Raw genomic sequence first — 13,020 nt, forward strand, 5'->3', positions numbered from 1 at the left:
GAAGGGGGGTGGGAATGGGTGATAGGCTGATAGGAGTGGTAAACCTGTTGATGACAGTTAACGACTGTTAACGACTGCAATTGGTCTTACAGTTCAGACCAGATCTCTCCATGGTTTGAAGCTTGGTAATGAATTGTAATTCAGCAACTTCTCTTTCCAGTCTGAAGGGTCCAAACAGGCCAAACCCTACGCCAAAGGATAAATGGACATAAATCTGACATCAGGAATCACAAGACAGAGAAACCAGGAGGAGAACACTTCAATCTCCCAGGACATTCCATACAAGATCTCAAAGTAGCTGTTTTATTACACAAAATTTCAGAAACAGACTACTTTCAAGGTGTCACTATTAGTATATTAAAAAGGTAAAGGGGAAAGAGACCCCTGACCATTAGGTCCAGTCGTGACTGACTCCGGGGTTGCATCGCTCATCTCGCGTTATTGGCCGAGGGAGCCGGCGTACAGCTTCCGGGTCATGTGGCCAGCATGACAAAGCCGCTTCTGGCGAACCAGAGCAGCGCATGGAAACGCCGTTTACCTTCCCGCCAGAGTGGTACCTATTGATCTACTTGCACTTTGACGTGCTTTCGAACTGCTAGGTTGGCAGGAGCTGGGACCAAGCAACGGGTGCTTACCCCGTGGCAGGGATTCGAACCGCCGACCTTCCGATCAGCCCTAGGCTCTGGGGTTTGACCCACAGCGCCCCCCGTGGGGAAAGCTAAGCGGAAAATGTGATTCAAGAGTGTCTGCAGAAAATCTCACCTGCATGCGGATTCTGACATTCGTGCTACGCTAGGAAAATTGTTACCATAAGAAAAAGCCTAGTGTAGCTGAAATATATTTCTTCGGTTATCTAGGAACATTGAAGGGTTGTCTTTGGGGTTTGCCTCTCTTATGGCCTCCCCTTGTAAGATGTAAGATGAAACTTCTGGCAATAGCAGCAATCACAGCAACTCTTTGAGGGTCTAATAAGTCCCCCAAGGAGTTGGTGTTCTAGTTCCCTCCCTTTCTTTTCAGTGGAAAACTAATTCTTTCTCATGGAGGACAGCAACTTGTGTGATATTCTTGGGTATACTACAACACACCAAAGAGAGTTGGATGTGGTTAATGCAACTGTATTTATAATGCTCTCAAACAGGGGCATACCCAGATCAAAACTGGGGTGGGGGGCAAGAGAGGGAAAGAGAGAGGGAAGGAAGGAGGGAGGGAGGGAAGAGAGAAGGAAGGAAGGAAGGAAGGAAGGAAGGAAGGAAGGAACGACAGAAGGGGTGGGTGAGAGAAAGAGAGGAAAGGAAAAAAGGAAGGAAGGAAGGGGTGTGTGAGAGAGAGAGAAGGGAATAATAGAATCATAGAGTTGGAAGAGACCAAGAGGGCCATCCAGTCCAACCCCCTGCCAACGAGGAAACACCATCAAAGCATTCTTGACAGATGGCCGTCAAGCCTCTGCTTAAAGACCGCCAAAGAAGGAGACTCCACCACACTCCTTGGCAGCAAATTCCACTGCCAAACAGCTCTTACTGTCAGGAAGTTCTTCCTAATGTTGAGGTGGAATCTTCTTTATTGTAGCTTGAATCCATTGCTCCGTGTCCTCTTCTCTGGAGCAGCAGAAAACAACCTTTCTCCCTCCTCTATATGACATCCTTTGATATCTTTGAACATGGCTATCATATCACCCCTTCACCTTCTCTTCTCCAGGCTAAACATACCCAGCTCCCTAAGCTGTTCCTCATAAGGCATCGTTTCCAGGCCTTTGACCTTTTTGGTTGCCCTCTTCTGGACACGTTCCAGCTTGTCAGTCTCCTTCTTGAACTGTGGTGCCCAGAACTGGACACAGTACTCCAGGTGAGGTCTGACCAGAGCAGAATACAGTGGTACTGTTACTTCCCTTGATCTAGATGCTATACTCCTATTGATGCAGCCCAGAATTGCATTGGCTTTTTTAGCTGCTGAATCACACTGTTGACTCATGTCAAGTTTGTGGTCTACCAAGACTCCTAGATCCTTTTCACATGTACTGCTCTCAAGCCAGGTGTCTCCCATCCTGTATTTGTGCCTTTCATTTTTTTTGGCCCAAGTGGCACCCCACTAGTCACTTCTCTCCAGGATGAGGAGGAGCCATTGATGAGCACCCTTTGGTCAGTCAGCCAGTTACAAATCCACTGAACTGGCTGGAGGAAGGGAGGGACGGAGAAAAAGGAAGAAAGGAAGAGGGGGGAAGGAAGGATGGAGCTCCCGCCCCCCCGCCCCCCCAGCTCAGACTGCTTCTCGCCCTCCCCACATTCCTGTCGCTGGCTGCGGCCGTGGAGGGGGCGGAAACAGCCCAATTTCAGGCTGCTTCTCGCCCTCCCCGCGTTCCTGTCGCTGGCTGCAACCGCAGAGGGGGCGGAAACAGCCCGATTTCCATTACCCGCAGTGCCTTTCCCCTTCAATTTTTGGTAGGAAAAAGTGCAGGTTATGGTCCGTAAAATACGGTAATTTTTTTTTTTGTTGCTGGGGGGGCTGCCTCCCCTGCCTCTTGCTGGGTACGCCCATGCTCTCAAAGACACAGCTGTCCCTTTGAACCGCTGGTGGTGTAAGAAAGTTTCAGGGAAGGGGCTTCCTTTTGTATACGCGGCACCACATTTTTCGCTCCGTAAGACGCACCTGACCAAAAGACACACATAATTTTTAGAGGAGGAAAGGGGGAAAGCCGTGTTTTTGGGGGGATCAGCTCAAAGTTGTGCAGCTTCTTGCAGCTTCTTTTGCAAATGGGAAAGCCCCGATTTTGGGTGGATCAGTTCAGTTGTGCAGCTTTTTTGCAAAGGGGGAAAGCTCCTTTTTTTGAGCATCAGTTCAAAGTTGTGCAGCTTCTTTTCCCAGTTTGTGGTCTACCAAGACTCCTAGATCCTTTTCACATGTACTGCTCTCAAGCCAGGTGTACTTCCCCCGAGAAGAAGTGTGAGAGTGAGAAGCCAGAGGCTGCTTGTGTATTTTTCTGTTTGCTTGTGTTACAGAAGGGGATGCGGGAAGGCAATGCTGTTTAACCTAACTGGTAATTTTATTCTACAAGAAGGCATATATTACCCTTGCTTGCTTTGCCAAAACCCCTTCCGCATGATGGATGAGATTTAAAGGTTGATCCGACTAAATTGCAGCGAGAAAACTAACGACACAGATATTTCTTTGGCGGAATCTTCCTACAAGACATCCTGGCTGTGGCATAAATGGTGTAAGATAATGGACAATAAAAGTCACTCCGAAATAAAACTCTCCCAGGGTAGAACTGCTGTAGAGAGCCAGGAGAGAATGTAATCACAAGCCACAGGGCCATCATTTAAATATATCCGTTATCTTGCATCACATCTTGACAGATTTATTTTATGAGCCAGCAAGAGAGAGAACATTATCAGAGAAAGGAAGGCAGAATCGTTTTGGTGCTTAGTTTTCAAAAGAGTTTGAATCACTAGGTTCTTTCATGGAGGCCTCGGTAAAAGGCGTTCCACTTCTTTGGCACATATTTTCCATCTCAGTCCCAAATACAAATCCTATACAGTGGAACCTCGGTTTACACCTACGTCTGTTTACGAATGCCTCCGTTTACGAATGCCGCAGACCCAGAAGTGTTTAAATCCGGGTTCCACGGCGTGGGATGTGCAGATCGCTTCTGCGCAGATTGCGCATGCGCAGAAGCGCTCTATCGGCGCTTTGCGCACGAACGTGCCTTCGGGGAGCTAATGCCTCCGTTTATAAACGCCTCCGTGGAACGGATTGCGTTCGCAAACCGAGGTTCCACTGCAGATTGCAATTGACCTTATCGAAGTGTTTTTCACCCTTGTGATTTCTGCAAAACTTGAGTATTAAGTGAGATCCGAACACTGCTCACTGAGTGGAAGTACTCTGCTCCAATTTCCATGAGCTGCCCTTTGTTCGTGTTTCTCATATTATAAGACATGTCTTATATTTATTTTTTCCTCAAAAAAAACACACTATGGCTTATTTTCAAGGGATGTCTTATTTTTTTCCTCCTCCTCCTGCCGCGGCCGGCATTGCTGCTGCGCCTATCACTATGTCTTATTTTCGGGGTATGGCTTATATTCCATGAATGCTTAAAAATCCTGCTATGGCTTATTTTATGGGTATGTCTTAAAATATGAGAAACAGGGTATATAACATATACCTTTCAGGACCTACAGGTGAAACTCGGAAAATTAGAATATTGAAAAGTGCATTGATTTCAGTAACGCAACTTATAAGGTGATACCAATCTATGAGATAGATGGGTGACATGCAAAGCAAGATTTGTCAAGCTTTTCTTTGTTGCCATTGCCGTTATTTGTCATTAGGTGGGTCAATTATAAATGGAATGTAATTAATGAAATGTCATAGCAATGTTTATCTGGTATGCAGGCTGAGACCCTACCTGCCCGTGGACTGTCTCGCCAGAGTGGTGCATGCTCTAGTTAGCTCCCGCTTGAACTACTGCAATGCGCTTTACGTGGGGCTACCTTTGAAGGTGACCCAGAAACTGCAATTAATCCAGAATGCAGCAGCTAGACTAGTGACTGGGAGTGGCCGCCGGGACCACATAACACTGGTCTTGAAAGATCTACATTGGCTCCCAGTACATTTCCAAGCACAATTGGTGCTGACCTTGGATGCCCTAAACGGCCTCGGTCCAGTATACCTGAAGGAGCGTCTCCACCTCCATCGTTCTGCCTGGACACTGAGGTCCAGTACTGACAGCCTTTTGGCGGTTCCCTTGTTGCGAGAAGCCAAGTTGCAGGGAACCAGGCAGAGGGCCTTCTCGGTGGTGGCACCCTGTGGAACGCCCTCCTACCAGAGGTCAAAGAGAATAACAACTACCAGACCTTTAGAAGGCATCTCAAGGCAGCCCTGTTTAGGGAAGCTTTTAATGTTTGATAGATTTCTGTATTTTAATATTTTGTTGGAAGCCGCCCAGAGTGGCTGGGGGAACCCAGCCAGATGGGCGGGGTATAAATTATAAATTATTATTATTATTATTATTATTATTATTATTAAGTTGCATTACTGAAGTCAATGCACTTTTCAACAATATTCTAATTTTCTGAATTTCACCTGTACACAGCAAGAGGATAGGTGGTGTTGGCATACGGAAACAGACATGTGGGCACAATTCTTGCTGCTGTGCTTTCTCCTTGGGAAATAATTCCTTGCCACTCAAGCTGTTTGTTCATGAGGAAGAATAATTTGGCCTGTGGATGTGATCTAGGCGTCCAAAGCTACGTGCTTATACCTGATTAAGCTGATCACAGCTGTTATTGAGGCTGATTTGGAAAAGGAGTACGCATTGGGCATCTCTCAGGTGCATCCGTTATGAGCGGAGGCTGTTGTTACTGAAATTACTTTCCTTAATAGGTTTCCTTCGCTACCAAGTGCCTTGGGGCATTTTTGCCTCTTAAAGTGCACCTAGAATCATAGAGTTGGAAGAGACCACAAGGGCCATCCAGTCCAACCCCCTGCCAAGCAGGAAACACCATCAAAGCATTATTGACAAATGGCTGACAGCAACACGTGGCCGGGTCAGCTAGTAGAATCCTAGAATCATAGAGTTGGAGGAGACCACAAGGGCCATCCAGTCCAATCCCCTGCCAAGCAGGAAACACCATCAAAGCATTCCTGACAGATGACCGTCAAGCCTCCGCTTAAAGACCTCCAAAGAAGGAGACTCCACCACACTCCTTGGCAGCAAATTCCACTGCCTTTGACCATTTTGGTTGCCCTCCCCTGGACACGTTCCAGCTTGTCAGTATCCTTCTTGAACTGTGGTGCCCAGAACTGGACACAGTACTCCAGGGGAGGTCTGACCAGAGCAGAATACAGTGGTACTATTACTTCCCTTGATCTAGATGCTATACTCCTATTGATGCAGCCTAGAATTGCATTGGCTTTTTGAGCTGCTGCATCACACTGTTGACTCATGTCAAGTTTGTGGCCTACCAGGACTCCTAGATCCTTTTCACTGCTCTCAAGCCAGGTGTCCCCCATCCTGTATTTGTTCCTTTCTCTCTCTTTTTGCCCAAGTATAGTCCTTTACATTTCTCCCTGTTAAAATTCATCTTGTTTGTTTTATTATTATTATTAAATATTTGTGTCTTCTTCTTCTTCTTCTTCTTCTTCTTCTTCTTCTTCTTCTTCTTCTTCTTCTTCTTCTTCTTCTTCTTCTTCTTCTTCTTGTTACTTTAAAAGTAAAGATCCTGTAGTCTAGTTTTTTCAGCCCCAGAAGTAGTCTGCCCCTTGCCTCCCGCGAATTATGCTCTGATCTACCTATAGCATGTTTCCCCAGCATCCCAGAATAGCTGATCCTTTTGAGCAGTGTGACCCTTGGGTGTCAGCGAGAATCAGCGTTGGTATCATGTGAGCTGACACCAATCCCTTTTCCAAACCGATATTTTATCCTTGCTCCTTCCAAAGCTTTGCAAGCAACGGTGCTTTGAAACAAGTAGCCAAACTGAATTACTGCGTACAGTGGTACCTCGACTTACGAAGGCGATCCGCTCTGTGGCGCTCTTCGTAAGTTGAAACCTTCGGATGTCGAACGTCCATTTTGCGCATGCGCGGCACCCGATTTTGCACTTCTGCGCATGTGCGGCAAAAATACTTCCGGGTTTGCAGACTTCGTAAGTCTAAACCTTCAGACGTTAAGGCATTCTGATGTCGAGGTACTCCTGCATATAAGACTACTTTTTAACCCAGGAAAATCTTCTCAAAAGTCGGGGGTTGTCTTATACGGCGGGTCGTATTTCTTATACGGCGAGTATATCCCAAACTCTACATTTTAACTGGAAAAGTCAGGGGTCGTCTTATATGCTGGGTCGTCTTATACACCCTGTTGTCTTATACGCCAGAATATATGGCACTTGTGGCAGCTGTGCTGTTCTGAGCTGCTAGTGACTATCTCTCATAGGAAGCAACCATGCCTTGTTTTCCCTGCAGCACCCAAAAAATCATGAGCCTACCAGGAGCATGTGTGCTCTCTCTGTGTGTGTTGCTGACAGACTAAGCTTCACACTTTCAGAAAAGAGCCCATTGTTCTGCCCGGACACTGAGGTCCAGTGCCGAGGGCCTTCTGGCGGTTCCCTCGTTGCGAGAAGCCAAGTTGCAGGGAACCAGGCAGAGGGCCTTCTCGGTGGTGGCGCCCGCCCTGTGGAACGCCCTCCCATCAGATGTCAAAGAAAAAAACAGCTACCAGATTTTTAGAAGACATCCGAAGGCAGGCTTTTAATGTTTAATAGATTCTTTTGTTTTATTTTTCTGTTGGAAGCCACCCAGAGTGGCCCAGATGCGGCCCAATCGCCTTCCAAATCTGGCCCGTGGACAATCCGGGAATCAGCATGAGTAGAATGTGTCCTTTTATTTAAAACTAGCTGACCCGGCCACACGTTGCTGTGGTTCTTTCCTGTGACACCCCCCACCCTGTCACGATCCATGACGTATCCTGCCCCTCCTCCCTCCACCCCGGCTCATCCCTGTGTTTCGGTAGGATACCCTTCCCTCTGTTGTCCCTGGGGAGTGTTGGCCCCTCCCCCTGTATTTCCATACCTTGGCCCCCACCCTTAGAAAAGGAACTGTTAGGTTCTGGGTTCTATTTCCCAGCATGCACTTTTGTCTGAACCCTCTGTTGTTCCTGGGGATTGTTGGCCCCTACCCCCGGTATCTTTCTACATTGGCCCCCATCATTGGAGAAGGAGTTGTCAGTTTCTGGGTTCTATTTCCCAGTATTTACTTTTGTCTGAGCCGTCTGTTGTCCCTTCCCCCCTGTATCGCCATACATTGGCCCCTGCGAACGAATTGTGAACATTTCTATATATTTAGATTAAGGATAGGGGATGATGATGTGCCTGGCAATAAAAGGTGCATTCTGAAGTACCCGAGTTTTTCAGTTCCATAAAAAACCTAGGAAGTGGCAAGGGGAAGGTAGGGAATTGTAAATGGGGTGGTTATCTACCCCCCGCCCCTACGTCAGCCCATGACCTATTTGGGCTCCTCCTCCCCCCACCTCCCACCCAGGGCTCCATTTGGGATAGTATTTAATGGGATGTAGACCTGAGGCCTAGTATGTAAAATGGAGCCAAGGCCTCCTGTTTTACAGGATCTCATGGCGGAGGTGGGTGTGGTGTGTTGTTGTGGCTTATCCATGTGACTGGCCCCATGTGTCCCGATCCATGATCTATTCAGTTTGCCCCCCCCCCCATGACCGGTGTGGTAGTGTTGCTAAATGGTAAAGTAAAAAACCTTTGCCGTGCAGGGGCCTACATAAATCAAAGGCTGTGCTGTGGCCTGTGCCACCCCCCCCCCCAGGCAGGCCCCGACCTCCACTTGGCAATGTTGGTTTTTTGGTGGGGTTTTTTGGGGGGGGGGGTTAGTGGTGCTAAATGGTAAAGTAAAAACCCCTTGCCGTGCCCCCAAGTGTGTTGTTGTGGGTTCCCCCCCCCGGGCCTGTCAGGGGCCTACATTAAACAAAGGCGTAGTGGTGTGATAATGGCCGCCTTGGGGGATTTTCAGTTGCTTGGTTTATGATGATGTCATTTGGTTTGTGGGTGTGGCTTAGATTTCACAGGAAGGGAGGGGGTGGAGGAGGGTATTACGCCACTTGAGGGCACTGTTTGAGTTGGTGGAAAAGCAGGTCTATACCTGTGCAGGTGTGTGATTTGAGGGAATTTTGCTTCCAACAACGCTCTAGGAGTGGCCTGGATCGTTGTGTCAAAATTTCAGGATGATCGGTCAAGCGGTTATGGAGAAAAGTGTCAAACGCAGTTTCACGATTTTTACATTTTTATATATATAGATGCATCTCTGGGTTATTTGTGGGGTCTGCCTGATGTTTTTACATGAGTAGAATGTGTCCTTTTATTTAAAATGCATCTCTGAGTTATTTGTGGGGCATAGGAATTTGTTCATATTTTTTTTCAAAATATAGTCCGGCCCCCCACAAGGTCTGAGGGAGAGTGGGCCGGCCCCCTGCTGAAAAAGTTCGCTGACCCCTGATATAGGCTATTTTCATTTCAGCAAGGCCTTTGCCAAGGTGCCCCATGATATTCTTGTAAAGAAGCTGGTAAAATGCGGGCTAGACAATGCTACCATTCAGTGGATTTGTAACTGGCTGGCTGACCGAACCCATAGGGTGCTCATCCATGGCTCCTCCTCATCCTGGAGAAAACTGACTAGTGGGGTGTCACAGGGTTCTGTCTTGGGCCCAGTCTTCTTCAACATCTTTATCAATGACTTGGGTGAGAAATGAAAGGCACAAATACAGGATGGGAGACACCTGGCTTGAGAGCAGTACATGTGAAAAGGATCTTGGAGTCTTAGTAGACCACAAACTTGACATGAGTCAACAGTGTGATGCAGCAGCTCAAAAAGCCAATGCAATCCTGGGCTGCATCAATAGGAGTTTAGCATTTAGATCAGGCATCCCCAAACTGCAACCCTCCAGATGTTTTCGCCTACAACTCCCATGATCCCTAGCTAACAGGAGCAGTGTTCCGGGATGATGGGAATTGTAGTCTGAAACATCTGGAGGGCCGAAGTTTGGGGATGTCTGATCTAGATCAAGGGAAGTAATAGTACCACTGTATTCTGCTCTGGTCAGACCTCACCTGGAGTACTGTGTCCATTTCTGGGCACCACCGTTCAAGAAGGATACTGACAAGCTGGAACGTGTCCAGAGGAGGGCAACCAAAATGGTCAAAGGCCTGGAAACGATACCTTATGAGGAACGGCTTAGGCTAGCTGGTTATGTTTAGCCTGGAGAATAGAAGGTTAATGGGTGATTTGATAGCCATGTTCAAAGATATCAAAGGATGTCATATAGAAGAGGGTGAAAGGTTATTTTCTGCTGATCCAGAGAAGCGGACATGGAGCAATGGATTCAAACTACAAGAAAGAAGATTCCACCTAAACCTTAGGAAGAACTTCCTGACAGTAAGAGCTGTTTGGCAGTGGGATTTGCTGCCAAGGAGTGTGGTGGAGTCTCCTTCTTTGGAGGTCTTTAAGCGGAGGCTTGATGGCCATCTTTCAGTAATGCTTTGATGGTGTTTCCTGCTTGGCACGGGGTTGGACTGGATGGCCCTTGTGGTCTTTTCCAACTCTATGATTCTATGATTCTACTAGCTTAACTGGCCACGCGTTGCTGTCAGCCGTATGTCAGGAATTCTTTGATGGTGTTTCCTGCTTGACAGGGGGTTGGACTGGATGGCCCTTGTGGTCTCTTCCTACTCTATGATTCTATGTGATATAAATGGGTTCTTCCTGTTAATCCACTTGAGTTCTGCCATGTGGGGCCTTTTACTTTGACACAGGTCTCTTCTTGTTTCAGCAGAGCTGAAAGGCAAAGTCTGGAATGTTACTATGGAAGGACAACACAGTCATCCACATCATCTGGGGGACCAGAACAACCCACTCTGCAAAGTGCCAAGCCAGGAATACCAGAATGATGCCCAAGTAAGCAGCCATTTTCTTTCTCTTGGTCCTCTGCTTGAAATATTTCACAACTCTTAAACAAGAATCTCGCTCCATGAGACGCACTTTCCCCCTCCTATAAAGTAAGAGGAAATGTCTGTGCGTCTTACTGAGCGAATGCGTGGTCCCTGGAGCCGAATTGCCCACGGGCGAAAAGCAGGTCGTGCTTTTTTATTTTTTAATAAAGAGCTAAAGGCTAGCAAGAGGGAAAGAGGGTGTTGAAAGGAAGCCGCTCAGAAGCTGATTGCAAGAGATCGGGGAGGGAGATAAGGGACGCTAGCTTCCTTCCCAGCCCCGCCCCCTTGCCCAGGCCTCCATTGTTGAATGTTTGTTTCCCCAGCGGCATGTGACTGGCTGATTAGATTATCTGTCTGGAAACTTTAGAAATGGTTCCCTTTCCTTTCCTAAAGTAGCTGCAGAGCTGTGAGTTGAACCCCATAAAACAGGATTTTTTTCCCTTTGTGCTTTGCAAGGTAAGCTCAACAACTTTGAGCTCATCCTCAGAAATGGAGCTTTCCCCCTTTGCAAAAAAGATGCACAACTCTGAGCTGATCACCCCAAAAACACGGCTTTTCCCGTTTGCAAAAGAAGCTGCACAACTTTGAGCTGATCCTCAAAAAAAATGGAGCTGCATTCTGCAGCTTCTTTAGGAAAGGAAAGGGAGCCATTTCTACAGTTTCAAGACAGATAATCTAACCAGCCAGTCACATGTCTCCCTCTGCAGACAACAATTGAGGTCTAGACAAAGAAGGGTCCGGGAAGGCTGGATCCCTTATCTCTCTCCTGATCTCTTGAAATCAGCTGCTGAGCGGGTTCCTTTCAACACTCTCTTCCCCTCTTGTTAACCTTTAGCGCTCTCTCTCTCTCTCTATATATATATATATCGCACGATCTGCCTTTTGCCCCGGGGAAATGCGGCTCCAGGGACCACGCATTCGCTCCATAAGACACGCAGAATTTCCTCTTACTTTTTAGGAGGAAAAAAGTGCATCTTATGGAGCGAAAAATGCAGTAATTAAGAGAGCAACAGCAGAGTACAACTATGAGATCTAGGGGAAAAAACAATGACTTGCTTGTGAACTAGGTTGATGACTTTTCATTTTTCCCCCTCAAAAATTATTTCCTGTAGGACAAATGGATGAACTTTTGCCTATTAATGACTAAAATGAGGGATAGTCCACTGAAATATTTAAAAAGGTCACGCACAAACTGTTTTTAATTTTTTTTGTATGCCGTTTGACCATTTCAAAAAATTGTTTTCACAATTCTATATATATTTCGTATCAAATTTGGACACAACACCACATTCCACAATGGGGAGTGTTCTTAGCAACATAGCCTATACAAATGTCACACCTGCACAAGGTAAAAGCCCCTTTTGGGGACCTCAAAACTCAGCCAGCAGACCCTGCCGGGCATGTTGTTACTGCAGCTAAAAAAAGCTTCCTTGTGTGTTTGATGACCCTATATAATGTTGTATATATGTGACTTTCTAAAGCTTGGGTTCAGTTTTATATCTGCTTCAAGCGACTTCAAAAATAGTCCAAAAATGGATCAATAAATTTTTTTAAATCATTTTGTGCATGAGGTTTTTTTAATCAAATCTCTTTGAAAGTCAGATTTTATGTAATCTTTAATGAAAGCTCATCAAATTATGATACAGGGAAATGAGGTTGTAAAAAAAGTCATCTATTCCATTACTATCTGGCCCGGCCACGCGTTCCTGTCATCACCCTATTGTGAACACATGGTGCTTAGTGCTGCATTGAAATTGCCTGTGTGGAACGCTTCCCCCCTCCCCTCCTGCAGTAATTTGTCATATTAAGTCATTTAATAGTAATTGATCTCCTTGAAAGAGCCAAGTTACATCTTAAGCAATTAGGGTTAATTACGGTCTCATTTGGCAGGGTGGAGCCCATGTAATTATTCCATGAACAAGATTAGGAAGTGTTCTTAAGCAGCAGAAACGTTCGTGGCTTCTTAGAGGACATGTTGGAATTTGTAATGACATAGTTAAATGGATTTACAGCGGTACTTCGGTTTAAGTACACAATTGGTTCCGGAAGTCTGGACTTAACCTGAAGCGTACTTAACCTGAAGCGAACTTTCCCATTGAAAGTAATGGAAAGTGGATTAATCCATTCCAGACGGGTCCGCGGAGTACTTAAACTGAAGCGTACTCAACCTGAAGTGAACTTTCCCATTGAGCTCTTCTTCTTCTTCTTCTTCTTCTTCTTCTTCTTCTTCTTCTTCTTCTTCTTCTTCTTCTTCTTCTTCTTCTTCTTCTTCTTCTTCCAGTTTTTCGGTGATTTTTCTTACTTATTTCTGATCTCGTTCTAGATTCACTGAGCTTCTTGAATACCTTATTGTGCATATTGATTGCAATAGTTTACTGCCGCATTGTTAAATGGGGATCGATCTGTGATTTGATAAAGCTACGCAGATTTTGGCAGACTGGGTTTCTGGCACTTATCCAGTGCTTCCCATTTGAGAGTGTTTACACTACATTTTTAAAGATCTGCCTTGAGATCTTCAACCTAT

At 46.2% G+C, this 13,020-nt stretch overlaps 1 protein-coding gene across 3 annotated transcripts in view; it reads left to right on the forward strand.

Annotated features, from left to right (window-relative positions):
- The window catches only part of NEK6 (NIMA related kinase 6), an 88,338-nt gene that overhangs the window by 18,634 nt on the left and 56,684 nt on the right, over positions 1 to 13,020 (forward strand). Inside the window, exon 2 of one of the 3 annotated variants that reach the window (XM_035112725.2) lies at positions 10,337 to 10,461. In XM_035112725.2, the coding sequence (XP_034968616.1) occupies positions 10,369 to 10,461 (93 nt within the window). In that variant the 5' untranslated portion in view covers positions 10,337 to 10,368. Of the gene's footprint in view, positions 1 to 10,319; positions 10,462 to 13,020 lie in introns of all 3 variants that reach the window. The other 2 variants (XM_035112724.2, XM_060270303.1) reach the window with 2 other exon arrangements.

The sequence above is a fragment of the Zootoca vivipara genome, chromosome Z (assembly GCF_963506605.1).
Source record: "Zootoca vivipara chromosome Z, rZooViv1.1, whole genome shotgun sequence".
Classification (NCBI taxonomy): Eukaryota; Metazoa; Chordata; class Lepidosauria; order Squamata; family Lacertidae; genus Zootoca; species Zootoca vivipara.